The sequence below is a fragment of the Planococcus citri genome, chromosome 1 (genome assembly GCF_950023065.1).
Source record: "Planococcus citri chromosome 1, ihPlaCitr1.1, whole genome shotgun sequence".
Lineage (NCBI taxonomy): Eukaryota > Metazoa > Arthropoda > Insecta > Hemiptera > Pseudococcidae > Planococcus > Planococcus citri.
In genome coordinates, this window is record NC_088677.1 from 81,053,807 (window position 1) to 81,081,337 (window position 27,531).

At 35.1% G+C, this 27,531-nt stretch overlaps 2 protein-coding genes across 6 annotated transcripts in view; one reads left to right on the forward strand and one right to left on the reverse strand.

The window, feature by feature from the left end:
* LOC135837357 (uncharacterized) overlaps nt 1-27,531 on the reverse strand; it is a 288,834-nt gene that overhangs the window by 259,009 nt on the left and 2,294 nt on the right. The gene's annotated exons all lie outside the window — the stretch shown is intronic.
* Nucleotides 1-27,531, forward strand: part of LOC135837375 (uncharacterized) — a 141,810-nt gene that overhangs the window by 105,538 nt on the left and 8,741 nt on the right. For all 5 annotated transcript variants that reach the window (XR_010557177.1, XR_010557181.1, XR_010557178.1 and 2 more), the window contains one exon: nt 24,922-25,013. Coding sequence is in view for 1 of the 5 variants with exons in the window: in XM_065352636.1 (XP_065208708.1) it covers nt 24,922-24,972 (51 nt within the window). In the remaining 4 variants the exon portion in view is untranslated. The remainder of the gene's footprint in view (nt 1-24,921; nt 25,014-27,531) is intronic.

Consider the following 27,531-nt stretch of genomic DNA (forward strand, 5'->3'; position numbering starts at 1 on the left):
CAAAATTTCATCATGATTTTCAGTTTTATAAAAATGTGTCCCGTAATTTGCCAAAATAGGTCAAGATTTTCAAAAGATGTCGTGCGGCCTGCCAAAATGAGTGAAAATGTTGGGAGAAAATCAAAAATTCCGATCAAGTATATTTTTGAAAGTTTCTGAAAAATTTCTTCCTCAAAATTGGGTTATAATAATTTTAAAGATTTTCAAAAGTGTCCCTGCGACTCATTAAAATTATGTAGTTAAATTTTTGGAAGAAAATCGAAAATTCCAACTAAAGCATTTTAGAGCGTTTCTGAAGAATATCGAGGGCATAATTTTAGCCAAAGCTTTCGAGATTTTTCTGAAAGGAGAAGTATCGATAAGGCCATTTTTGCGCCCGGACAGTTATCGACTCAACTACTCTTAAAATGTTGTAATAAATGTTCCAAATACGAATCCGTGGTTTGTTGACCCAAAATGACCAGTTTTTGGGCTCCAGGGGTTCCCAAAGTTGTGAATAAATAAAGAATTTTAGGAACCACTGAGTATTATTTTCAAAAACTTTTTCAGCGTAATATATGTGTTTGAACCTGATAAACGTGATACGAAGTGATTTTTCCATTTTCGACCCACGGGGGCAAAAATTGGGGAGTTTTGATTTTTTGAAAATTTTGGAACCACCATTTTGGACCTACCCCTTTGAGCCCCGCTAAAACGCTTTTTACAGTTAATTAGTATCCGAAAGACGTCCATCTTACCAAATTTTGAGCTCAATAAAATTTTGCACTGGTACTCAAAAATCCAATTTTCCAAATTTTCGTCATTTCGATATTTTGGGAACCCCTGGAAAACTAGAAACCTGCGATTTGCGCCAAACATAACGTTCTAAGGTATATATTCGATAATCTCGATGAAAAAGTTGAATTAGGCTCCCTGTATATTCATAATTTTGAACCCCCTTTTTAGAGCCCCCCACTTTAGGCACCCCTAAAAAATGTGTTTATGCACATTTTTTCAAATAAATTGAAGAATTTATTTTTGAAACACACTAGCCAGTGCTCGATAGTTTTTCATATGATTTTTCCTGTAACATTCAAAATTGAGCTATTTTGGGTAAAATTCTGAGATTTAACTCTTCGAAAAGACGTGAAAATAACGTTTTCACAATTTCAACGAGGTCAAAATGTCAGAATTTGACCTCAAATAGCTCAATTTTGAAAATTACAGGAAAAATCAAATAAAAAATTATCGAGTACTTGCTAGTGTGTTTCAAATGTAAATTCTTCAAATTATTTGAAAACATATGCATAAACGCTTTTTTTAGGGGTGCCTAAAGTGGGGGGCTCTAAAATAAGGGTTCGAAATTACGAATATGCAGGGAGCTTAATTAAACTTTTTCATTTGGATAATTAAATATATGCCTCAAAACGTTACGTTTGGTGCAAATCACAGGTTTCTAGTTTTCCAGGGGTTCCCAAAATATCAAAATTACAAAAAATAGGAAAATTGAATTTTTGAGTACCAGCGCAAAATTTTATTGAGCTCAAAATTTGGTAAGATGGACGTCTTTCAGATACTAATTAACTGTAAAAAGCTTTTTAGAGGGGCTCAAAGGAGTAGGTCCAAAATTGTGGTTCCAAAATTTTCAAAAAATCAAAACCTCCCAATTTCTGCCCCCGAGGGTCAAAAATAGAAAAATCATCTCGCATGACATTTATCAGGTTCAAACAGATATATTACGCTAAAAAAGTTTTTGAAAATAATACTCAGTGGTTCCTAAAATTATCTCTTTATTCGCAACTTTGGGAACCCCTGGAGCCCAAAAAGTGGTCATTTTGGGTCAACTAACCACGAATTCGTATTTGGTATATTTATTACAACATTTTAAGAGTGGTCGAGTCGATAATTGTGCGGGCCCAAAAAATGGCCTTATCGATACTCCTCCTTTCCATCGAAACTTTCTTTATTGAGAATAAATTTGATCACGATTTCCAGAATTTTGTAAAAAGTTTCTCGTAATTTGGCAAAATAGGTGAAAATTTGGGAAAAAAATTCAAAAATTCTTATTTCAAGCATTTTTGAGTATTTCTGAAAAATGTTGCTCTCAAAATTGGGGCCATAATCATAATTTTCCGGATTTTTCAAAAGTGGCCTTCGACTCATCAAAATGGGTAAAATTTTTGAAAGAAGATCAAAAATTTACACGAAAAGTTTTTTTTAGAGAATTTTTGAGCATTTGGAGCACAAAATTGTATCGTTATTTCTGAGATTTTTGAAAATTCCAAGTATGAAAACCTTCTTTGAGCATTTCTGAAAAATTTCAAGTCCGAAATTTGATTGTGATTTTTAGAATTTAATAAAAAGTGCCATATGATTTGCCAAAATGAGTGAAAATTTTGGGAGAAAAATCAAAAGTTCTGATCAAATATATTTTTGAACATTTCTGAAAGAATTCGTTCCTGAAATTGGGTCTTAATTTTTGGGATTTTCAAAATTGTCCAGCGACCTATTAAATTTGGAAATTTTTGGAAAAAAACGAAAAATGCATTTTGAAGGATGTTGACCGTGAAAGGCTATAGGTGGATAAGTATGGCGAATTTGCCCCCGAGAGCTTCAGGGTTGATATTTGCATGGAAGGTGACGTCCAATTTAATGCTACCCTCAACCACACCCCTCCAGTGCCTCTGCCCCCACCTCAATTTTTACTATTTTAAAAGTTGAGCTATTTTCATAATGTTGGTGTCATTTTCATATGACTCTCAGGCACCTCGAACACGAATATCAAGTCCAATTTTATGCTACCCTCATCCACACCCCTCCAGTGCCTCTGCCCCCAACTCAATTTTCACTATATTGAAAGTTGAGATATTTTCATAATGTTGGTGTCGTTTCCGTATGACTCGAACAACCCCAACACGAATATGAAGTCCCAATTTTATGCTCTGAAAAAACTTGTGCCCAAAATTTCATTATGATATTCAGAATTTTATAAAAAATGTCTCGTAATTTGTCAAAATAGGTCATCATTTTGGAAGAATATCGAAATTTTCGTGATTTTCAGTGTTTCTAAAAACATGCCATGTAACCTAGCTATCGAAATGGGTGAAAATTACAGGAAAAAATTAATAATCCCCATCGAAACTTTTTTTTGACCATTTCTGAAGAATTTTCAGCCTAAAATTGAATCACGATTCTTGGAATTTTATTTAAAAAGTTTCATGGAATTTGCTAGAATGAGTCGAAATTTCGAAAAAAAGAGCATTCCCTCCAACATTTTCTATGAACATTTCTCAAAATTTTTGAGTTTGAAATTGGGTCTTGATTTTCAAGAATTTTGAAAACATGCCATCAAGTAACTAATCAAAATGGGTAAAAATTACAGGAAAAACCAAAAATTCTCATCAACAATTTTTTTGACCATTTCTGAAGAATTTTCAGCCCAAAATTGAATTATAATTTTTGGAATTTTATTTTAAAAGTGTCATGGAAAATTACAAAAATTAGTCAACATTTTGAAAAAATAAAGAATTCTCATCAAAATCTTTCATAGCATTTCTGAATACTCAGAGCTCGAAATTGGGTCTTGATGTTCAGTATTTTGGAAATGATGTCATGCAACCTACATATCAAAATGGGTGAAAACTTCAGGAAAAAATCAAAAATCCTCATCAACAATTTTTTTGACCAATTCTTCAAGAATTTTCAGCTCAAAATTGAATCACGATTTTGAGTATGTTATTAAAAAAGTGTCATGGCATTTGCCACAATGACTCAAAATTTTGAAAAAAATGAAGCATTTCCATCAATGAGCATTTCTGAAGTCTTCTGTGCTCGAAATTGGGTCACGATTTTCAGGATTTTTAAAAATATGTCATAAAACTTATGAAAATGGGTGAAAATTTCAAGAAAAAATCAAAAATCCCCATCAACAATTTTTTTTGACCAATTCTGAAGAATTTCCAGCCCAAAATTGGATCACGATTTTTGGTAAGTGTCATGAGATTTGCCATACTGACTCAAAATTTCAAAAAAAATGAAGCATTCCCATAAAAACTATTTATGAGCATTTTAGAAGACTTCTGTGCTCAAAATTGGGTCACGATTTTCAGGATTTTTGAAAATACATACTTATAAAACTTATCAAAATGGGTGAAAATTCAAGGAAAAAATCAAAAATCTCCATCAACAATTTTTTTGACCATTTCTGAGTAATTTTCAGCTCAAAATTGGATCACTATTATTTGAAATTCTACATATTTAAAAAGTGTCTCGGAATTTTCCAAAATGGGTCAAAATTTTAAAAAAAAAACATTACCATTAAAACTTGACAACGAGCATTTCTGATGGTTTTTGAACTCGAAATTGGGTCTTGATTTTCAAGATTTTCGAAAATATGTCATGTATAGTTAACATAACAAAATGGTCAAAAATTTCAGGAAAAAAATCAAAAATCCCCATCAAAACGTTTTTTGATTATTTCTGAAGAATTTTCAGGCCAAAATTGAATGGGATTTGTCATAATGACTCAAAATTTCGAGAAAAATTAAGCACTCCCATCATTACTTTTTATGAGCATTTCTGAAGACTTTTAAGCTCGAAATTAGGTCACGATGATTAGGATTTTTGTAAAAATTTCATGTGACCTACCATAATGGATGAAAATTTCAGGAAAAAAATCAAAAATCCCAGTCAAAACTTTTTTTTGACCATTTCTAAAGAATTTGCAGCCTAAAATTGGACCACGATTTTTGAAATTGCTGGTAATAAGAAGTGTCATAGTTGAACATTTTCATCAAAACTTTTTACGAACATTTCTGATGACTTTTAAGATTAAAATAGGGTCGTGATTTTCAGGATTTTTGAAATGATGTCACACAACCTATCAAAACGTTTAAAAATTCGGAAGAAAATCAAAAATCGTCATCTCGAAAAATTTTGAGTGCATGATTTTTGGACTTATCCAAAAGGTGTCACATTAGAAACCTTGGGAGAAAATCAAAAATTCGCATCGAAACTCTTTTTGAACATTTTGAACAGTTCTAATTCCAAAATTGGATCATGATTTTAGAGATTTTTGAAGAGAAACAAGTTTCATGCGAACTATCAAAATATGTTAAAATTTCGTGTGAAAATCTAAAATTTTCATCAAAATCTGTATTGAGCATTTTTGAAGAAGTTAATTTATCGGGTAATTATGAAAAAGCGTCACAAATTGGATTTCTCGATGTTTCTTCGAACTCATTCTCTCTGGATCCAAAAGGCATTTTCACCTTCCTCATCCTCCATGTTTTTCATTAATTAAATACAATCCCAAAGACATCTGTATACGATTATATAATTCGTAAAAAATAAAAACAAAGCATCATAACATGAAATTCACACCTGCATTCAGAATCGTAAAAAACGTCGAAAATCCTCGTCCGGCGAACAAGGGTGAGGGGGAGGGGGAGATCGTCGAATATAAACTCGTAAAATCGATTTTTCACCGCCTCGCGAAAGTCGTAACTCATTTAATATGGCCGAAGGCGATGTGCGAAAACGAAATTAGTCCAGGACCAAAATACGACTAGGTAATATAACCCACTTAGTAGGTATTATTTTATAGTATACGAGCGCGAACCGAATACATAGATAGAGAAGGCAAAGGTTTCGCCGGTATAGTGACCACCACGCCATGCCACGCGGCTACTTGGAATGACCATACCTACCTAGTCGTACACGCAGCGAGAGCCGAGAGATGGGCGAGCAAAGGCATTAAGAGCAACGAGAACCGAGAAGAAAACGGCCAAACGATTTAATAGAAAATACGAAAGCTTAACGCGGTAAAAGTTAAGTTTTGGCTTGCACATTAAACGCATACCTATACTCGTATACAAGCTGATAGTATACAGTATTAGTATAGTTCAGTATACCGATAGTTAATGGCGACCGGCCCGATTAGCTGGCGTTTCTTTGCTTTGGAAAACCGCAAATTGTAACTCGCCTATGAAATATATCGGCGTTTGGCGCGTATAAACTTCTTTTGTCATTAGCGAAATTCCTCCTGTTTTATTGCGGGTCGATGCGCCACGCCAGCCACGTTCGCCATTATGGTGTTGAGCTATTTGCCGAGTAAGGTATATATCTATAAATGTATACAGATAAACGGTAATACCTATACCTAAATCGGTCGCCTATAAGCATCCTCCATCATCGTGGCTTCGATGAAAAGTGATTTTATAGTATTTTACGTAGGTCTAGGTAGGTACGGTAAGGTACCTAGATAAATATCCACTCGAACGTAGGGTCGGCGGCCAACGGCCAACGGACCGAGATTTTCTATTTTCGTTCAACTCGCTCTTTTCTAACCGCACTTAACGCCTATCAAATAATACACTGTGGGAGTAAGTAGGTATAAACCGTAGTTCACTTTTCAGCCATATTCTAAACACTTAAGGAGTTCTGGTAATTTTATATTCGACCGAAATTGAGATATTTACTATTCTCGACTCTTTGCTATGGTAAATCAAAATTTTGCTTTGTTGTAAGCGTTCGAAGAATAATGCTTTTATGAAACGAGGGGATGAAGAATTTTAGATCCGCGATGCCCCCGGTTTTATGTAAGGTGCACCGGGGGAAGTTGGAATTCGGGGTAAGTTAGAAAACTTGCTCTAGCGCCTAGAGGTTTATATCTGGCGAAGTGCCACTAAAGGTGACTTGAGGGTACTACCCCTACTTCATCACGGCATAAAAATTTTCGCGATTCAGGTTCATTTTAGATGTCTTTGGTTCAATTGTATTTTGTTGTTGTTTTGAACTTATTTTGAATTTGGTCTAAAATACAGGCTTTCTATTTCTTAGTTTTTCGCATATAGCGGACAAACCGTGCGTCCTAGTGAAAATCTGATGAGAGTAATCTCAAAGAGAATTAAATTCTCTACAATTTTGTTTCTGTGCAATTTTTCTAGGAGGCTCGGTTTGTGATCTACGCCTCTGCAAAGTTTAGCCTGTTCTGACTTCCCCCAATTGCGGTAAGTCAGGACAGTTTATATTTTATTCCACTGAGCGAAAGCTACTGTGTCAATCACGCTCAAATTTTTACCATAGGTTAAGAACCCTTATGGGAACCTACATAATAAATTTGATCCATATTGGTTTATTAGAAGGGGAGTAACAGCTGGTCAAAGTTGAAATTGCGAAAAATCATTCTGACTTGCCCCGGTGCACCTTATCCCAAGTGGACTGACTTCATTTAGAAATCTCATCATTCTTTGAATCTGTATGTCAGAAACTGGCAGATTTCCTCGCTGATAAAATCACAAACGTATACAATATAATTAGGTACATTTTACAATCCTTTATAGTCCGGCATATGACAAAAGAATATTCACACCCCCCCCCCAATCACTTGAGACAACTTTTCTCTTGAAGGGACATCCTGATGACCATTTTGAAGCAAACTTTCCAAAAATAGGTTGGCCTACTAGTGCACCATGGAAGATGCGGGAAGCTAACCATGTAGAGACAGATTGTACAGCATTTTCAGTCGCATAAGCGAGAGAAATTCGTTCTGCCTCTAGTCAACATTAGAAATAGTTCTGTAATACGACATCTAGCGGATTAATTCTCTCACAACTTTGTGTTGGAAGAGAAACGCTAGAGAAACCAGTCATTTGGCGACTCCCATAGTGTAAGCTCTGGTAAATCAGTATTCCGGAGATGAATAGTTTATCTATTTCATGTTTGCGTAAATCTTGTAGTGAAACAAGTTGCGTAAGCCCAGTCATATTTCGGAATATGAACTGGTGAAGATATTTGCAAGTGATCTATTTCGAAAGTGATTTGTTCCACTGATTGAGTTGACCAGATGGACTCGGATCCAGGAGTTATTACGTAAAACGACTGTTGATCCTTCTTGAAAGTCTCTTCTTAAAGAGTAACATAGATGGACCTTCCCACATCCATTTATTGTTCCCATTCCCCGTGGTGATGTGCTTTGCACTTCCTAAGGCATGAAATGTCATCTCTCCTTACATAATACTGTACAGGCCAGTATAATAATTAGCTTCAGTAAGTTGTTACTTTGTAATTGATAAATAAACGATACAAATAACAACTGAAGGAATTTCTTATTTTGTAAGATAATTATCATTAAGGGAGCCCTGCAATTGCGCCAAATGGTTAAAATCATGTACCCAGAATTGCGCCAGGTTTTAAAAAAGGTATACTGGCAATTGCGCCGAGTTGAGAAAAATGTAATATGAACAAAATATGAACGAATCGTTCATCGTTCAGTTGCAGTTATCTGAATTGATAATGAATCACCAACCTATAGAGGTGCATTTTACTATATTCATACATAAAGTACCTACGTATGCACATATTATTTTGTAATTATCTGGTAGAGTAAGTACTATGTATGTACATATCCGAAGACTCAGCTTTTCCTCCTCACCTATGAGCGTCAATAGACATACGGGAAGGACAAGGAATGTGTGTGAGGCTTTTCATTCGACCTTAAAAACTTACTTCTCACATGCTCATCCAGATATATGTGAGGGCGCATACAAAAAGGTACCTTATGGCCAAAAAAATGTTTGCCTATGGAGGGTTCTACTCGATTTTTGAAGAATCCCTAGGAAAATTGGGCGAAGAAGAAAAAAAAATAATTTTTTGGCCATAAGCTACCTTTTCGTATGCGCCCTCGGTGTATTAGAAATGTGGATTATTTTTTTTTGACAATCTGTATCTATTGCTGGAGCTGGACTGAATACTTATAGGTACCTAATCGTAAGAACGAATTTTTTAACCACACCAGAAAAATTATAAATCTGACAATCCGAAGTCTGAGTATAAGTGTGATGGGAGGATTCGTTCTTTTGACTGGCGCAATTCCCCATACACATATTTTTTTATGTGGCGCAATTCCGGGTATGCCTAATTTTTTTACTCGGCGCAATTCCGGGTACTTTTGGCGCAATTGCATGGCAGCCATCATTAAGCTGAATGTCTGTGTTGTGGTACATAAATACACTCAGTGTCCGAAAAGTAGGTAATGAGAAAGTAAGTCGCCAGGTACCCACGAAGCTCTAAGAAGCTAGGTACTGCTAGGCCTCTAGTAGGTAGCTAGTGTATGTGACGATCCTATACATGGAGATGTGCATAATAAAATGTATATCATAATGTGCAGGTAAAATCTATCTCCACAACCAATGTTCAATCAGGACTCAACAAACCCTTCTGAGGAAATCTGAACCTTATCAGTGATTTGTAAAATTGTACTTTTTTTGATGGACATAATGGATTCAGCTGTACATCCATTTTTTTTTTCAATTTAATATTTTTTCCATTTTGAAGGGCTTATGTAGGGGAAACAACATCATTTTGCGGCTTAGGAGTAATAAGGTTACATTTCAAAAAAGTGAAATTTTACAGGAATGTGGTTTTCTTTTTTTAAAAAAACTTGATTCATTATTTTCATTAATTTATATTACAGTGGAAATCGCTTATAATGAGATCGGTTAGTACGAGATTTCGGATACAACAAGCAAAATGCTCGGTCCTGAGCACAACACCATTTAAACATGTACAATATGGTACCTGTTAGAACGAGCTCATTTATAACGAGGAATCCGGATAGTACGAGCCAAAATTCTTGAAATTTGGTTCATTTTATTGTCTTTTCTTCCACTTATAACGAGTGTTCATGCAAAAAACATTCATTAAATCCCAAATTTAAGTTTTGTAAATTAATTTGATGAAATTTTGAAATTCAGACAGATTTTGTGGCATTTTTAGAAAAACAAAACTTTCTAAAAAGCTGCTGGAGGCTCTAGAACTGCTCAATAAATGATTTGAAATTGTTACCAATCGATTTGACAAGTCGAAAATAGTAGTAAAATTGACAATTTTTTCCTACACGTGTTATATGAGTATCATTTATAACGAGAAGCTCTTTACATCCGGTTATTATAAGATACTCGTTATAAATACAATACCTTTTAGTATGAGAGACCGGATACAATGAGCAAAATGTCTGGTCCCTTCAATCTTGTTGTAAGCGATTTCCACTGTACCTAATTGTGAGGAATGAATAGCACCTCATTCGCATAAGAACACATTGAAAAATAAAATCTTAAAGAGGAAATATTTCAATATTTGGAAAACATTTTGAGTTATAACCTTTCATCAAAATTGATCTGGAGGTGAAAGGAAGCGTCCAAAAAAACTGCATGTTAACGAAATTGTAGAGAATTAAATTTCCAATAGACTTAATGTCATTAGTTTTTGGTGCAAAAGAGGATGACCAGAAGATTGGTGCAAATCAGTGTTGATACCACTACACAAGAAAGGTGATACCAAAAATTGCGCTAACTATCACAGGATAGCTATGATTCCACATGCCAGTAAAGTGATGCTCCAAATAATCAACAACAGGGTCACGGCATACTTGTATAGGCAGATTCCACCTGAGCAGGCAGGTTTTATGCCTGGAAGAGGTACAAGAGAGTAGATTTTGAACATTAGACAAATAATCAAAAAATTCTGTGAATTCAACATCCCTGAAGTACTATGCTTCGTTGACTATGTAAAGGCCTTTGACTGTGTCAATTGGATAAGTCCATGGGTAAGAAAGCAGAGAAGGTGATCTGGAAGATATTCAACAACATATCGCACCTCAGGAGTAAGTAATAAGGTCACATCTCAAAAAAAATTGATTTTGATGTTTTTGATTACACTTTGAGTTGGGTACATTATCTAGATCTTGTAAAAAACGCAAATGGCCTAACTCAAAATCTCAACAACATTGCAAGTTGTTTGGAGTTATAAGGGTACATCTCAAAAAACTCCACCTTTTTTGAGCAAATTTCGTACATACAAAGTGTTAACAAATTAGTTTTGACTGTTTTGAATGTTTGTCAGTTAGAAATAGTCACAAAGAGTGCATTTTTTATTGGTTTGTACTAAATGGAAAATTTTTTTAAATTGATCACTTTTCAGAAAAATGAATTTGCACATACATGAAATTTTAGTTTTTTGAGAAAAACTCAAAAACTAAGCACTCTAGAAAAAAACTAACGACATTATGTCAATTGGAAATTTAATTCTCTACAACTTTGTTAACATGAAATTTTTTGGACGCTTCCTTTCACCTCCACATCAACTTTAATGAAAGGTTCTAACTCAAAATGTTTTCCAAACATTGAAATATTCCTCTTTAAGATTTTATTTTTCAAAGTGTTCTTATGCTAAATGAAGGTAGAATACCAGATCTTTAAAATGAGGTGCTATTCATTCCTCACAAATTCACAATTAATTATAAGTTGATAAAAATAATGAATCAAGTTTTTAAAAAAAAGAAAATCACTCTCCTGTAAAATTTCACTTTTTTGAGATGTGACCTTATTACTCCCCAGGTGCGATATGTTGTTGAATATCTTCCAGATCACCTTCTCTGCTTTCTTACCCATGGACTGTAGTATCTCAGTCTCAATACCATCACATTCAGGCGCTTTGCGTTTTCATAACGCCTTGATGGCACCTCTTCAGGGTTTGTTCTCTACGCGTAGACTATCTTTGTCTACATAGTCTACATTTCGCACCTCGGGAGTTATAAGGTCACATCTCAAAAAAGTGAAATTTTACAGGAGAGTGATTTTCTTTTTTTTTAAAACTTGATTCATTATTTTCATCAACTTATAATCAATTGTGAGGAATGAATAGCATGTCATTTTGAAGATTGGGTATCCTACCTTCATTTAGCATAAGAATATTTTGAAAAATAAAATCTTAAAGAGGAAATATTTCAATGTTTGGAAAACATTTTGAGTTATAACCTTTCATAAAAAGTGATCTGGAGGCGAAAAAAAGCGTCCAAAAAAATTTTCATGACAACAAAATTGTAGAGAATTAAATTTCCAATCGACATAATGTCGTTAGTTTTTTTCTAGAGTGCTTAGTTTTTGAGTTTTTCCCAAAAAACCAAAATTTTAATATATATGCAAATTAATTTTTCTGAAAAATGTTCTATTTTAAAAATTTTTTGTTTTGGAACAAACCTACAAAAAATACACTCCTTGTGATTATTTTACATCTTAAAAACTTTCAACACTATCGAAACTGGTTTCTGACACTTTGTATGTGCAAATTTTACTCAAAGAAAGAGGAGTTTTTTGAGATGTGACCTTATAACTCCAAACAACTTGCAATGTTGTAGAAATTTTGAGTTAGGCCCTTCGCATTTTTTACATGATCTAAGCAGCATACCCGACTCAAAGTGTTATTTTTAGTTGCAGGGGGTCATGCAAACCCCAAAAATGCAAAAACATCAAAATCGATTTTTTTTGAGATGTGACCTTATAACTCCCGAGGTGCGATTTATCGTGTAATCTATGTAAACTTCATGTAAAGTAGACTTCCTGTAGACTATGTGTAATGTATGTCAACTTCGAAGTTGTGTATTCCCAAGTAATCTCCCTTCTTGCTAAAAATTGTTGTTTTTTTTGCAAAAAATTGCCCTCAGCCCTCACTTTTTAACTGAAAAATTGAAGAAAAAAAATCTTGAACTTTGAACAAAGATTGTGAAAAAGTATAATTTTCTTACTAATAATTGACAATATCTATGTACTTCTGCTAAAATTGTCAGTTTTGCTTTTTTTCAAGTTTTTTCCTTTTCAAAAGTTGTTAAAAATGAAGTACTTGCTTGTTTTTCAAAAATTGATAAAAATTCTTGTTTTTTCAGCCAAATTTCTGAAAATTTTCATTTTTTGCAAAAACATTAAAAAGCCTACTTTTTTCTACAAATTGTTCAAAAGTTTCATTTTTTTTACCCAAGAAAATGCAAAAAATCTGGTTTTTTGAGAAAAATTAGGAAAATGCTGTGTTTTGCTGAAATCATCAAATTCTCGCTTTTCAGCATGACAATATTGCTAAAAATGTTTACTTTTTTAAATCAAGAATTAGATTTGCCAAAAATTGCCAAAAATGAAAAGTATTGCTTTTTTGCCAAGTAACTTATGTTTTTTTACTCGGATTCTCGAAAATCTAATTTTTTGGACGTTTTTTGAATCTCGTTTTTTCAACCCTTTTTGGATTTTAACCTCAAATTTTAAAAATCTTCTGCCAAAATCCATGTAAAAAACGCTTTACTCTAAAACAGAAAACAGTTTTTCTTGTAGTTTACATAGTTTACATAGTTTACATAGTCTACAATGTCTACATGTAAACTATCATTGTCTACAGTAACGTTGTTTACACGTAGACAAAACGTGTAAAGTAGACTATTTATACTTGCCAACCCTGCATCTCTTACTTTGTCAAGTAAGATATCAGGCTCTTCTACACTGTCCACTTTGATTTCTGGTACTTCATTGTTATTTGAGTTCTGTGGTTCACTCCAATATAGCTTGCTATGATACAATCTCCAGTTCTGTAGAATCTTATTCGAGTCCCATGCAACTGTACCATCCTTGGCTGTGATTTCACGTGATTGTGGTTTAAAATCTCTAGTGATCTGTCTTATCTTTTTGAATACTATAAGTATGCTTGATTCGTCGTGGTCAGCATATTCTTGAATTTCTTCACAACATCTGTTCAGGTAGGCTGACTTCTCAAAGAACCCCCCAAAAAATTAATGAATTACTAAAATTACGTCTAAAGTTTCAGAAATGACTTTCTGGCAATTTAATTAAATTTTTTATTTTTGTCAAATGGAATTTTTTCACTTTTGCCAGTTTCTTGCTAATACCTAGCTAGTACTTTCAATTTTCATAATTTTGTTATTAAAGGGGGCCTACCATTATTAAAAATATACAAAATTAAAATCGTATCGTCGAGGAAATTACCCAATCACTCTGCTACTTTACATAGATCTTAAAAGACGAAAAGTTTCCATTTTAAAATTCACGCGTAAGATATATAAATTTACATCGATATTTTCCACCATCATCCTCGTTCTAGAAATTTTTTCTTCATACTTCTTTTCCAATCCGAAGTCGATCTTTTCCCCGACAATTTTAAAAATATATGGATATGCTTTTTACTTGAGGGGAAAAAAATGAAAACAGAAATGGCTATAAATTTAAAAAGTTTTTACGCCCCTTTGCTCTTCATCGCCGATTTAAAAATATTCAATTTTCACTACCGCATTCGTAAGTGCGCTTCGTATATTGTACTATGTATTGCAATATCATATCCATAAGCTAAAAATGGCGTTTTTTTTTTTTTTTTTTTTTTTTTTTTTTAGTCGTTAGTTATAACACACTGAATATATGTACAGTATATATTTTTATAATATGCGAGTATTCTGTACATATTTATACGCAGTAAGTTATATCAATGTATTTTTTATGAGATGGACATGTCCAATGTACACACGACTGATTTTGTCCATATATCCGTATACACACAAATATAAGAAGCACGAATATGGCTGAAAATTTAAATTTCGCCGGCGTTTCTTTTATTCAAGGTTTTCGGCGTTCTGTTTGTGTTATATACTCACTACTGGAAACGTAACGTTAGGTTAAATCTCGCTTAGAGCAAATCGTGCCGTTCTTTTTTCCTTTCTGGCCTTTTTTTTTTGCTCCTTTTTTAATTAACGCCCGAAATTACAAAATGAATTTTAAACAACGCTTCGTCAGTAGTATCTAATTTTAAGCGGTACGCGAAAAAATTTAATTAAGAATTTAATAAATACAAAAATAATAATAACAATAATAAAGGAGAAAGACAAATTAAATGGAGAAAAAAAAACCAAAGAGGCAGGATAGGTAGGTAGGTAGGTAGTAGGTACGTTAATAATATGAAAATCCGGCCGACGTCTAATCTATAATACGCGCGAGCTACGACGACGAAGAAGATGAATTTATTAAAATAACAATATGTTAAAATACTCCTCGTCGCGGAATATATAAGAAAGAAAAATTTAAGCGTACAAATTACCTGCCATCGGTATATGTATCTGTTACACAGCGCGGTATTTTAGCCACCTTTTTTAAACGCTCCTGGCGCAGAACCCCCCTGACTCCGTTTCGGGCCACTTTCCAATAAAACCTTGTTTGGCGCGAAAGCGAAGCGAAATTTTACTCGGTTCGCAGCGAGACGAGAGTTAAAGATGGGAGTGGATCAAGTCGCCGAGTATAGTTTTTTGTTCTTTTCCAATAAAATAGCTTTTAAAATTTCTAATAAAAGGTAAAACGAGCTCGTTTATGCAGGATAAACGCTTTAAGACGATTAAACGCCGCTTCGAATACAATACGGAATTTATTTTAGACCGAAATACTTATCTATCAGTTTTCTTTTTTAATCCGACTTGCCCCCGGCACTATATTTTTTTTTACTGCAGCTTTTACTTCATTCGTTGGTTGGATGGTTCGTTCGTTCGTTGGTTCGTTTCGCGAAACTATAAAGTACACGATTATTTTATACTGTATTATTAAGACAGACGGATGAGTTGCCATTTAAATATGATACCGATACACAAGTTCTGTTCCTCTTTCTTTCTTTCCCTCTCTGTGTGTTTGAGAAAAGTCTAGAAAACAGTCTGAAATTTATAATGAAAAATAAACAATCTGGTGATGAAGATGGTGACGCTGACGCAGGCATCGAGCATCTTTTTTCCCTTTAGCTCTTCGAAGAATTATCAATTCTTTGGCCAATTAAAATTTTAACTTTGTTTTATCGCGATAAATTCATTCCGCTTGGGACATAAGGAGAGACAGAGAGAGAAAGTTATTATCAAGATGTTGTACATTTCGCTGGCTCGTTCGTCGTTCCTTTTGTTAACAAGGTACTTAAAAGTATACTCGCGCAACGCGAATAGGATTTATGTCGAATTTCTCATTTTTAAGATTATTTTTAAAACGAGAATTAAAAAAAGGGTACAGGTCGATTTTTAATGACGAAGACAGTCGAGCGAATCTTCTACACAGTTTAATCCTTTGATGTAGGAATCGTCGTCACATAACCAACTGGCTCCAAAACGGACGACGGTTTTTTTTTCTCTCTCTCCTAGTCTATATAAGTCGTCGTCGTATATAGCACGGTGCTCGAGCAGACGAGGGATATTCTCTCGTTGAATTTTTAATACGTATGACCTTTTTTGTATATAGAAAGTGCGTTTGTGTAGGTGAAATCTGCTAATTCATTTATTCGTTTACCTCAAAATTTGTTGGCATAAAAGCACACAGGCCGAAAGGACTCGTCCAGAAGGCTCGATCTGATAAATAATTCAGTCGTTTGTTTCCGATGGTTTCTGTATATACTAGAAGGTATATGTATGGTCTGCGTATATAATATAGCTGGTTTTATGTAGTATTTCACGCTGTCAAAAATATCATTCGTTAATTTTAGTAGGTACTATATAGGATGACGATGGTGAAAATGGCCAGAATAAAAAGTACTTGAATCTGAATACGTACAGAAGGTGTCGAAAAATATGGGTACAATTTTCATGGGTGTTGGTGTTTGTGACGATTCGTGAAGGATTCAGAAGTCACGTCTTTGTGTATAGGAAGCATTATTGAGGAATCGATGATCGTGGAAAAAATCTTTAAAATAAGCCATCTTTGAAAGAATATTGATAATCGGATGGAAGTATGATTCGATGCATGAAAAATGTACCTAGCTACCTACACCAAGAAAAATGAGGACGATTGATTCTCGCATTTATACTCTTATAATGTGCATACCTCGTGTAAATATCAGAAAATGCTTCCCTTATAATTTATGGTAAATAATTCGAAAAAAATTTCTGATTTATGCCAAATGTTGTATTAGCCGCATACAAATTAGCCATGTTGATAATGGAATAATTTAGAGGAAAGAGAATAATATTGAAAATGTTTGGAAAATTTTTATCGAAGTCGATATAAATTGAAAATTTCTAACGTGAATTCTCGAGAGGGAGAATAATACGGATTTGGAAATGGGGAAATAAAGCTGAGAGGAAAGAGGATGTGGAAAAATCGCGAGTACGAGTTTGATACGTACGGGGACGGTCAAAAAGTAAGGTTCCCGCCCCTGGAATTTGTGTAAAAATGAACGAAAACGAAAAGTTGAAAAAGTGGTTTGATTCTCTGAACTTTCTAAATCATTTTGATATAATCGTCTTTAAGATTTGAGTTCTTGTCACTTTGAAAATCAGCTTCGCAATGATAGTCCTCGATAAAATGTCGTCCAATTTCTTTGAATGTCGATTGAACTCGTTTTTCAGCATCATTCTCGTCACCTTGGCATTTTTCGATGGAAACTTTGTTCTTCAGATGAGAACCGAGCTATTACAGCAAGTTGTTTGAAATTATTAATTGTAGGGTATTGTTTGCTCTCTGGTTTTTCTATTTTCTAGTGGCTGAGTGTTGGTTAATTATCTATTTATCTACTTATCTATCTATTTGTTTCTTTATTTCATTATTTTTGTTTCTGTCTGTGTAATGTGGAGAGAGCCGATGCCCTGCTCACCAAAAAGTACTGGTGGGGTCGTAATATGTATCTATTAATAAGATTGTACTGTATGAATGAAATAAATAAAATATAAATGTAAATGTAAATAAAGTGTACCTGGCCACCTGGTGCATGCTCGGAGCGGTGAGGGTTGATGGAGTCCGACTGGCAATTCGAATTTGTCGATTAAAGCGTTGGTGATGTCATTAGAGGTTTAATCAACAAATTCAAAATCTCCAGAGCTTTGATCGACAAATTCGAATTGTCATTTGTACCTACTCCATCACCCTGCAACGCTCCTATCATGCACCAGTGGCCAGGTACACTTTATTTCTCACCTGAAAAACGAGTTCAATCGATATTTACGAATTTGGACGACCACGACATTTTATCGAGGACTATCATTTGCGAAGCTGATTTTCAAAGTGGCAAGGGCTCAAATCTTAATGATGATTATACATATCAAAATGATCTAGAAAGTTCAGAGAATCGAACCATTTTTTCAACTTTTCATTTTCGTTCATTTCCACACAAATGCCACTGATGGGAACCTTACTTTTTGACTGTCTCTCATTTGAGATTTTCACTTGAATAGAAATAGTTTGTCATAAGGTTGAAGGAATTATTGCACCCCCCCCCCCCCAGTGATCCTCTGCAACTTTTTCTTAAAGGGGACATCCTAAGGAACATTTCAAAGCAAACTTTCGCTAAAAAAGTTGACCTCATCAACAAAACGGCGGCCATTTTGATTGACAGGTTGGCCAACATCTCAGATTTTGCTTTCCAACAATCATAGGACTTGCACAGGTGAAGAGTATACTTGAACATATCTAAAGGAAACACGAGGCAAAGATCCAGAGGGACAACTAGGGAACATACATGTATATCAGTAAGATCAAATGGAGTATTTATGATAGAAGAACTAGAAGACGACCTAATGCTGCAAATCCCAGAGTATGCCTCGGCGCATTGTGTTAGCCGGGACTTTCAGATGAGTATAGACACTGGACCTGCGTATAAGACAACCAACTGGCAGCCATCTTGGCAAAATATCCTATGTAACGCCAATTTATCCCGCTGGGTGATCTTGGCGCGCAGCCAGGAGTTCCTTCCAGACTATACAACCCTCCCTTTTCCCTCTTGCCTGCAAAATTGAAGTACAGCGCTGCCAAGATCACCCAGCGGGATAAATTTGCGTTACACAAGTTTTCCTTACCATTTCCGTTCCCCTCGGCCTGCAGTTGGTTGTCTTATACTGCAGGTCCAGTGTCTATAGAGATGAGTAAGGGCATAGCGGTCAAATTCAGACGAGCCTTTGGCAATGTTGACACTCTAAAGTCAAGGGGTGCCAAAGTGGGTGATGTGGTGGAGATATACAGCAAAGGGAACTACGTTTTATATGCAGTAACCAAAGAAAGACACCAGTACAAGCCGACAATAGGAGACTTTGTATGAACAATGAAAGCTCTGGCAGCCAAATGCGTTGAGCTTAACATCACAAAAATCAAAAATCGCAGTACCAGGATTAGGGTGTGGCTTGGACCAACTTGAATGGCCACTAGTTAAACAAGCGCTCCTAGAGTGCTTCAAGGGCCTTATGGTGACTCTGAGAGTTTGCACCCTCCCACCAAACATGAAAGCGTGACTACGTGAACAAGATGTCAAAAACCAATATTGTCAACTGTAAATCAAATTATGCCCGAAGCCAAATTCAAGACATGAAATACTCAGGACCGAACTTACCTGGATCTTGAGATAATCCTAAAATTTACTATAATATTTTTAGGGAAATATTTAATCAAACGACAAAAAAGGTGGTTTAAATGACAGGCAAGTCTTACGACAATAAGAGGGGTATTAACGACAAATTAGGTGCTAAAAACAGAAGCTTTTAAACGACTAAACAGGTAGTCATCACAACTATTTTTGTTTATGAATCACGGACTACTTCTCCCAACAGATATGAGCGTTAGAACGACAAAGTATGATTTTCAGCGACAACTACATCTGTACTTGGGTATAGTGTTTGAACTGCACATAATTGGTTCAATGGAATATGATGAAGTTGTAATTCAAAACTGTCTACATTTTGCCACTTCTCCAGATGTGTCTTTAAAGGAGTGGATCTCTGGGTATCAATGGGCTGCTCAAAACAAAAAAGTGATTCAAATTCCAGGCGATTCCAGCGCTGCTTCCTTTTTTTCAACATCTCCAGCACAGCCAAACACTCAATTACTCCCAAATTGATCAAAACCTTCAAATCTGCAGACAAACATTGGAAAACTTTTGACAAATTCCTCAAACTCAAACATGGAATTTGGAAAATCAGCATTGCATCGAACAATTTGAAATTATCAACTTGCTCATGGCCTTATTTCATGAAAAGAACAACATGTAAACATGTACTTGGAATCCAAAGTTGTCAGAATTGGGTTTGGGACCCCCCCCCCCCGAGGCGAAATCCAATTCCTTTGGCTAAAAACGCAAGCGTGGGAGGCCACCAAAATCCAAAAGGGCACTATTGATGCAATGAAACTTTTTTTCTATCGATTTGCAAATGTGTAGTCTGTGTAGTCTCTTTTTAATTGTATAAATTGTCGTTTTTTAATCATAAAATTAGTCGTTCCTAGATGCTATTGAGTCGTGAATTGCGCTTATCCAGTTGTCCTGTAAAATAATTATTTGTCGTTGAATGCATTTTTTTACCGTGCAATATAAAATGCCTGTCGTTGAAGTAATTTTTTTGTCGTGTTTTTTGTGGGTCGTGGTATTTATTTTTTCTGTCGCTTAAACCCCTCAATTTTTGTCGTGCATTCCCCCTTTTTTGTCATAACGATAAATCATACCCTAATATTTATCTATACTTGTAAATACTAAACTTATAATATAGAAAACAATCTTTTCTTGTGGGCAGTTGGTGAGAAGCCCTAAGCAAGTGCACCGACTGCCCCACAAAAGTCCAAATAAACCTCCTGGCAATAACTAGGTGACCTAACTTGTTGGGATCACCCCTAGGCAAAATTACTCCCCCTTCAAACTTCACCCTGAGACGGGTTGGGGGCTCAGTCGTGATTGGAACAGGTATGCATGGAAACAAAACCTGAGAAGTGACAACTGGGCCTTAGGCAACTGCCTAGGGGCTTGGGTCATGGCGGACAATCAGTTTCACCTCCCTCTCTCGCTCTCTCCTCTCCCCTCCCTGCTTAGACTTGGGGTGAAGCTATAATTATATTTAGATACATATGTTTATTCTAGTAACCTTTAGTCTACGATTGTTTTTTTCTTTAGGAAAAAAAACATATAATTTTGAATTATGAGCCCAAAATTGTGTTGGAATTTTATTAAAACTAGCATATGATTTTCCAAAATGAATTAAAATTTCAGAAACATTTCCATCAAAACTGTTTTTGAGAATTTTTGAATGTTGAGACCTATAAAATGGATCATCATTGTCGTCGTCATTTCCTTATACACAGTGGCCTGTTGGCCTGTCTGCTACAGTGTGGAACTTATTGAGGATGAGTCTCGAGGTATCGATGAGTTTCCTCCTTGGTCTCCATCTGCATCTGTATATTGGAGGACCTGTTTTGGTGATCTTGTTTCCTCCCTCCTTTCAACATGATTTCTCCAATCTTTTCTATAAGGTGCACCAGGGTAAGGTCCAAATGGGGTTTTCACAATTTTAACTTTGACCAGCTGTTACTCTCCTACAAATGAACCAATATGGTTCAAATTTATTGTGTAGGTTCCCATAAAGGTTATTTACTTATGGTAAAAATTTGAGTGTGATTGACTCAGTTGCTTTTGCTCAGTGGAATAAAATATAAAGTGTTCGGACTTACCTCAATTTGGGGTAAGTCAGACCAGGCTCAACTGTACGGATGTGTGGTTCAAAAACAGAGCATCCTACAAAAATTTTATGTTGACAAAATTGTAGAGAATTTAATTCTTTTTGAGATTACTTTCATCAGATTTTCACTGATTCCTATCTATAGCAGAAGAGCATTAAAAATTGAATTACATTCCGCAATTTTAATTACTTGATTTTTAAAAATTAATTTTAGTTATCCAACTTTGTCAAAATATTGGCAATGATTACATTCCTTAAACATGACTGAGAACCATGTAGTGATTTACTGAATACAGTAAACAATGTACTGAGTACATCATCGCGGCCATGTTGTTAAGTGTAGGTAGTTAGGAACGAGAGGTCGCAGGTTCAAATCCCAGTCAGGTAGGAAAATTTTCTTATTAGGGAAATTAGGTCTAGAAAAGTTTGTTGCAGTGAGAATTATTTAGATGTGCGGAGAAATGTGAAATTGATATCACCTATCCCCACTTTTTAAATATTGTTGAATAAAAGTGATGGAATGGTTACTGCACTTCTGTGTAATAGTTACTTCTCTAAATATGTACTGATTAATGCGTTTCATTCCTATACCAAAATCACCGCGTTTTAATGCACTGAGTGCATCGTTTCAATGTAACTATTACTGTTTATTTCTTTCAGTGTTTCTAAATCCGTTTTGACTTTCTGACATATTTTCTTCTGTATGTTCTGCCAGTCATTTCGCCAGTATTTTTGCCTATATCTTGTAGCAGGTGTTGAGTAGACTTATTCCTCTGTAGTTTTTCAGGTTTGACATATCGCCTTTCTTGAACAGTGGTATTACAATCGCTGTTTTGAATTCTTCAGGTACCCTTTCTTCTTGGTACATCCTATTTAGAAATTCCAGTAGTCTTCTTTTAAAGTCACTACTTGTGTATTTGTACAATTCTGTTGGTAGCCATCTTCTTCTGGAGCTTTTGCATGTTTTGCTGTTTTCAGAGCTTCTTGTAGCTCTTTAAGTGGTATTCTGTCTTCTATTTCTTCGATTTCATCTTCTATTTTTGTATCTTGTGCATTTTCATCGCTCTAGAGTTCTTCAAAATATTCCTTTGCATCATTGATTTTTATTTTTGGCAAACCCACTTTTTTTGTTAAAATTTGTGTCAATTCTTCTTATGATCTTATACACCTTTGACCATAACTTGTATGTGTCATGCTCCAGGAATGTTATACAATTTTTCCAGCTATCTCGCTGTAATTTCCTAGCCTTTTTCTTGACTTTTGCCAACTGTTTTCAATATTCTTCACCATCAACTTCATCTTTTGAGCTCATGAATTTTCTAAATGCTTGTCTTTTCTGTTGTATGAGTTCTTGGATTTCGCTGTCTCAATTCTTTATTCGCTTTGCCCCAATTCTGCATGGAACCATTCCTAACAATAAGCTTAACATTTTTGAGAGCTTTTCACATAATCTATCAAAATGAGCGAAAATTTGACGAGAAAAAATCAAAAACTTATGTAAAAACTCTTTTTTGAGAATTTCTGTAAAATTAAAAAACCTGAAATTGAATCATAATTTTTCGGATTTTTCAAAGTCAGGGTGTCTAACAAAATTTCAAAATGAAAAAGTAGGACTTTTAGCATGTTTTAAAGAATTCTTCCCTAACATTGGGTCATAATTTTTGGGAATTTCAAAATTGCCCTGTGATCTATTAAAGTTAGCAATTTTTTTGGAAGAAAACGAAAAATGCATTTTTGAAGGATGTGTTGACTGCAAAAATTTGACGCAATGAAAATATGGTGCTGGAGGCAGCAGTTGAGTCCCTTGGGCAGCAAAAAGAACTAATGCCACCATACTGAGAGAAATAGGTGTGACCAAAGGACCCATTCTGGTGGTCCTATGCCAAATACTCAAGTATGTAGTTTGGACGGGTCACAAGAGCAGATGCCATGCCATGGAGACAATCGTTGTGCAAGGCAGAGTAGAAGGATGATTGTTGATCCGGGTTGACCAACTCTCATTTAGTCAATCAATGAACCCGCAACAAGTTTGCTGGAATCTACTTGAACGGTTTTGATTAAAAAATCATGACTTGACATTCAAAAGTCGAATAATTCCCATTGGAAGTTGAGAAGAGTCGAAATCATGTTGCGAAAAATTGTGAATTTCATTTAAAATTGTAGACTCGATTCGTGAATATTTTTAAGTACCTAGATGCTTTTCAGTCTTGATACTGATGAAAAAGATACACGCTGACTTCAAAGCCCTCCTAACGCAACGCATTACTAATTACTGTCAGAGAAAATTATCAAAAAGAGGAAAATTTTTCACCACTGATCTCTCTCCCGTCCTTCTTTCTATTTTCTTCATAAATATACTATACCTACTCTGTAACCTTCGAAGCTTTTTGGTGAAAAACAGAATTTTCTTTTTAAATATTTTACGACTTGAAAGGCGCAAGCAACACGTCATTAAATTTCTCGTTCGGCCAACGCTCAAGATTTTTGTGCTGATTAAGAGAATTACATCCTTTTAAAAAATTTATATAAAAAATTTTTCACGCAGAAAAACACGATCGTTATCATAACGACAATATCATGTTCTCTATAAGACTATAAACAACATAATACAGAAATGCTTTAAATAAAATGCTATCCGCGAATGGTTGAAGGAAAGGGAGGGGAAGGGGAAGGTCACAGCGAAATAATCAAAAAATATAAAGTCTTTCATCACGCTGCCGTGGCACTTTTACTACAACATCGAGCTAATAAAAAATTTGTCGGGGAGAGAGATCTGCGAACAAAAAGGTCTTAATAACATTCAGCCTGTCCATTTTTATCTCTCTTCTTCCATGCTGCTTGGTCACCTCGCTATTGATTACAAAGCGGGCCTAAATGAAGGGTAAGATGAAGGGGCAAGGTGAGCTTGACGATGAAGAACGCGAATACGAATATTCTTAGCGAGTTGAAAAAATAAAACAAATTGCATTACGAGTTTGTAAAATGAATGGAAAGTTGAATTGGAAAATTTACGAAAGTGATGACGTTTCTCTTTTTTTTTTTAATGTATAATATGGAGTTCGTCGAGTTATATAAAGTTGTTTGGTATTTTAAAGCACAGAGCTGGCAGTTTTCATTACCTACTTGTTCGGCTGTTATACCTATTACCCTTTTAACCTACCTTGTTTGAGGTTGTTTGAGGCTTTGACTATATATACATGGACTGCTATCTCCTATTGTTGTTGAATGGGAATCGTGAAGCCAAAGCAATAGAGGTACTAGATCGGGACATGGGCTCTGAGCATGCGCGAGATTTCGTAGCAATGAGCGTAGCGGTTGTTGGAACGTAGGAGGGTGTTCGTCGCTCCGTGGTTCACCGTGATTGGAAGGTGCGAGGGTGGGTGGGATTCCTGCGCGCGCATGAAAATTCCCGATGCTCCCGATCTAGTACCTCTATTACTTCGGCTTCATCGGCAACAATGAAGATAGTAGTCCATGTATATATAGTCAAAGGTTTGAGGTTGTTTTTTTTTATCGAGAGGAGATGTTGAGAATGTTTACTTTTTTGGAATGTGATAATTTAACCTGTTACTGATTTTCTTTTTTTCATTTTTGTATCAGGAACTGTATTTTATGTGTGTGTGATTTTGATTTCAATAATTACTAATTTTTATTTTTCGTATTTGTTTCAGGAATGTGTTATTTCTCTTGTACAGTACAATCAAATTTTGGGTTCAAAGTAGTCGCTGTTAGTTGAATTCGAGCATCGAGTAACTCCAGTAAGGTAATTCACTAAACAATTTTTTTCGTTCAATGATTGATTGAAGAAGTGCTCAGTCCCCAGTTTAGGTTTTTTTTTATGAGTAACAATTTCTCTAAAACAGAAAAATATGAAAATTCACTGGAGGCTCCAAATTGCTCGAAACCATCATCAATCGATTTTAGATAAGAAGATTTGTGCCCTAAATTGATCAAAATCGTGCTGCATTCCTTTTTTTTCCCATATCATTACAATTTTTTCGAAGCTGGAGAATCTGAAAATCTGCTGGAGGCTCCAGAACGGCTCAAAATCACAACCAATCGATTCTGTAGGTGAACATTTATGGTTAAATTGATGGAAGTGATGAAAAATTCCATTTTAACTCTGTTTATTGAAATTTTTTCACAACTGGAAAATCCGAAAATCTGCTGGAGGCTCCAGAATAGCTCGAAATTACCACCAATTGATTTTTAACGTGTCAATATTTGTGCCTGAATTGATCAAAATAGTGTTAATTCCATTTTAGCTCGTTTCATTGCAATTTTTTCAACACTGAGGAATCCAAGAATCCGCTGGAGGCTCCAGAATATTTTTAAACTGCCACCAACTGATTTCCAGTGATTAAAATTCGTGCTTAAATTAATTGATAACGGGCTTGATTTCATTTTATCCCTGTTCGGAACAATTTTTATAGAACTGGAAAACTGGAAAATTCGCTGGAGGCTCCAGAATTTGTCAAAATCACCACCAATGGAGTCTAAATTAATAGGAAAGGTGCGGAATTTTATTCTGACGCTTTTCAGTACAACTTTTGTGAAACTGAAAATTTCTAAAATTTGCTGGAGGCTCCAGAACAACTCGATATCACCACCGTGTTCATTTTGATGACCTAGATTTGAGCTTAAATTGGTCGAAAAAAGTATGGACTTGATTTAGCCATTTTTGTAACAATTTTTCATCAACTGGGAAGTCTGAAAATTTGTACTGGAGGCTCCAGAAAGTCTGAAAATTCCCACCAATCGACTCTGGAGGTCAAAATGTGTGCCTAAAAATTGATCAAGGGACTGCTGAATTCTATTTCGACCATTATTGATGCAATTTTTCTCGTATTTGAAAAATGCAGAAATCTGCTGGAGTCTCCAGAATAACTTAAGACCACCATCAAATCGACTCTGGAGGTTAAAAATTGTTCCAACAGTAACCTAACATGCGTTGAATTCCATTTTGGCTCGAGTTACTTCCAGAATTCCGCTGGAGGCTCCAGAATGATTCGATATCACCCTCGGTTGATTTTTGAGGTCAGGGTTGGTTCCAAAATTGATAGAAAATGTTGATCTGTTCAAAAATGGAAAAACCAAAGATCTGCTGGAGGCTCCAGAACGATTATTTTCTGGAGGTCAAAGTTTGTGCCGAAATTGTTGGAAAGGCAGCTGAATTTTATTTTGATTATTTTTCATCGGCTGGAGGCTCCAGTTTGCTTAAAAAGACCATGAATTCATTTCAGAGGTGAAAATTTGTGTCTACATTCATAGAAATGTGCCAAAATCTATGTTATCTATTTTCATGACAATTCTCCCACAGCTGACAAATTTAATATGTAGTTCGCTGGAGGCTCAAGAAAGATTCGAAATCACCCTCAGTTGATTTTGGAGGCCACGGTTTGTGCCTAAATTATTGGAAAGATTGCTGAATCCCATTTTAATCATTTTCTTCGTGACAATTTCCAAAAATTAGAAAATCCCAAAATCTGCTGGAGGCTCCAGTTTGCCCAAAAAGACCATAAATTTATTTCAGAGGTGAAAATTTGTGTCTTGATTTATCAGAAAGTGTCAAATTCCATTTCATTTATGTATTTGCATGATAATTTTTCCAAAGCTGGAAAATTTAATAATTTGCTGGAGGCTCCAGAACGATTCGAAATCACCATTAACCAATTTTAGAGGTCAAGGTTTGCACCTAAATTGTTGGAAACAATGCTGAATTCTATTTTGATCATTTTTCATCGCAATTTCCAAAAATTTCCAAATCCAAAAATCTGCTGGAGGCTCCAGTTTGCTTTAAAAGACCATAAATGTATTTCAAAGGTCAAGATTTGTGTCTACATTCATAGAAATGTGCCAAATTCCATTTCATCTGTTTTCATGACAATTCTCCCACGGCTGAAAAATTTAATAATTCGCTGGAGGCTCCAGAACGATTCGAAATCACCCTCAGCTAATTTTGAAGGTCAAGGTTTGCCCCTGTATCATTGGAAATACTACAAAATCCCATTTTGATCATTTTTCATCACAATTTCCCAAAATTGCAAAATCCAAAAATCTACTGGAGGCTCCAGTTTGCTCAAAAAGACCCGCGTTTATTTTCAATAAAGTTTCGTATCGTAAAAGGTGTTTTTTTGATAATCAAAAAGACCATCAATCTACAGGATTTTTGTCTGGATTCATCGAAAAGTACCAAATTCCATTCTTTCTGTTTTCATGACAATTATTTTTCCAAAGCTGAAAAATCTAATGATTCGCTATTCGCTGGAGGCTCCAGAACG